At 36.2% G+C, this 2,126-nt stretch overlaps 1 protein-coding gene across 3 annotated transcripts in view; it reads right to left on the reverse strand.

Annotated features, from left to right (window-relative positions):
• Nucleotides 1–496: 496 nt before the first annotated feature.
• The window catches only part of LOC138043379 (dihydropteridine reductase-like), a 53,782-nt gene continuing 52,152 nt past the window's right edge, over nt 497–2,126 (reverse strand). The window contains exon 8 of one of the 3 annotated variants that reach the window (XM_068889617.1): nt 497–1,152. In XM_068889617.1, coding sequence (XP_068745718.1) covers nt 1,035–1,152 — 118 coding nt within the window. In that variant the 3' untranslated portion in view covers nt 497–1,034. Of the gene's footprint in view, nt 1,153–1,461; nt 1,534–2,126 lie in introns of those variants that run through there. The other 2 variants (XM_068889618.1, XM_068889620.1) reach the window with 2 other exon arrangements.

Below are 2,126 nucleotides of genomic sequence, written 5' to 3' on the forward strand. Positions count from 1 at the left end.
GGAATATCTTCAGAGGTATTCCTCGTTTCTCGGTTTTCCCGAAATGATCGGCAGATCCTGTACCCTTTGCTGTGTCCCACTCGTACCATGCCCCTTCATGATTTTGTGCGCAAAGACATGGCAGACTCCATGGTGGCTCCGCCTTGTTGTTTAGCTGTCCAAAATGGATCGTGCTGGTTTCGGTCAATTCACGCGGGTGTTTTTATAGCTAATAGCTGCACAACTACGGGTGAGAATTACTACAAATGAAGTAATATTTATTGTTTGTTTCCTTACTGTTGCTGCCTTTTGAGGTGCGAAATTTCTTTTCGGTTGTCACAAACTCGTTTCATTTCATTTCGATTGAGGAAATTTGTTCTGTTTCTATTAGCAGAAAATTCTCTCCGGTTTTAAGTACCTTTCCATTTTATGATGATTAAATTTTGTTTTAACTTACTTTTTGTTAAGGAATTGCTCTATATTTGACTCAACGAATGTTGTTTGTCAGTCTTTCATCTCCAATAGACACTATCATTTATTTCTAATAGGAACTAGGTACACATTCTTACTTTTCAGTTGGCCTGAATTCTAATTTCACCACATTTCTGTAATACATGAACTGTTTTTTTTTTATAAGAACCTTCTTGTTGTAACGACGTTAAGGCCGGTTTCGACCCTGAATCACAATTTATGGCCACTTTAAACATACACAGCCTGAGTTTTAATTCTCAGCTAAAACATAAGACGTTGTAAATGGAAAAAGAAAAATTGTAGAAACTTCGGAATACTTGACAACACTCTCCACGCCCCAAAATTTAAAACCAAGTTCAAACTGTGAAAAACGTTCTTTATTCAGCGAAAGAAGTAAGCAGACTGACTAAATATGATTGCATTTTAAACCAAAGAGATTTTAAGAAGCAATCCGGTAATGTCCGTATAAAATTGTTTATCTTGGCCTTTTTTCTCATGAAACTTTTTTGGTACTGTTTGTCTTCCCTTAGACATTTAAAAGACTTCATCAGCCCACAATAGATTCGTTGCCAGACCGCATTTCTTCATGACAACAGCTCTCCTGTGTGAATTTCGTAGGAAGAGACTCCGTCTTTTGTGTTGAGTTTCACGAGACTTCCTCTTTCCGGGACATCACTGCCTTGAGCCCATTCAAACAACAATCTGTATTAAAGACAAAAAAAGATATGAAATTTTCATATTTTTGAAGTGAGTATGTAGGTCTCAGTGAAAGTGATTATCGCAGTGCAGTTTTAGTAAAATTACATAGGTTATTCAAAATATTGAAAATTCTCTTAATTTGCTGATTGATTGCACTTGAGGTGATTAATACGCGTTAATCACCTTATAGGCTTAGCTACAATAATCCCGAAAAATCGCCTAAAAATCTTTTAAAAAGTTCTAAAAATCTCAAAATTGTACTGAAAAATCCCACAATTTTAACGCAAAATATCAACGTTTGAAGCCGCCTACACAATTGCTACTGTGGATGGCCGATTGTTGAGACTGTAGCCCGCGCAGCCACGTTTTTTCTTCGGCAACTAACTGCAACAGAATTGTGGGATACAAAACTGAATGGTAAAACCGCTGTACATAAAACTATGAAGCCACTTCGTTCTGTTCACTCTACTATAAGCAAAAATATATTTTCTAATTCCAATCTCTAAATTAATTTTAAACGCATTTTACAGACTTTTTTCGCTCTTAAAGTTCTACAAATCTTGGAACTTGCTAAATTCATCTAAGAGTCTCCAGACTTTCTAAAAATCTTTTCAACGGCTAAAAATCTAAAAAAAAAAAACTAAAAAAAATTCTGAATTTTTGTAGCTAAGCCTATCACCTTAACGTTTTTTTTTAAAATGGCCGCCAGCCATTTCGTCGAGGCGACAGTTTTAAAGAAAATGCACATTTTTCAAATAATCACCTATGTAACTATACTTATTCACCTACTAATTGTTAAATGAAGCAACTCGAGCCTGATAAAATAAGGTTGGATTGTGACTCTAACCTTATGACCATGCGGTTGCAGAATATAACTTTATTATTTTCACACGATGTTTCAAACCATAAAGGCCGGTACACACGAGGGAGCTTGCTCCTGAAACACGCTCCCGGGTAAGTACCCCAACCAGTACACA

The sequence above is a fragment of the Montipora capricornis genome, chromosome 3 (genome assembly GCF_036669925.1).
Source record: "Montipora capricornis isolate CH-2021 chromosome 3, ASM3666992v2, whole genome shotgun sequence".
NCBI classification, from domain to species: Eukaryota; Metazoa; Cnidaria; class Anthozoa; order Scleractinia; family Acroporidae; genus Montipora; species Montipora capricornis.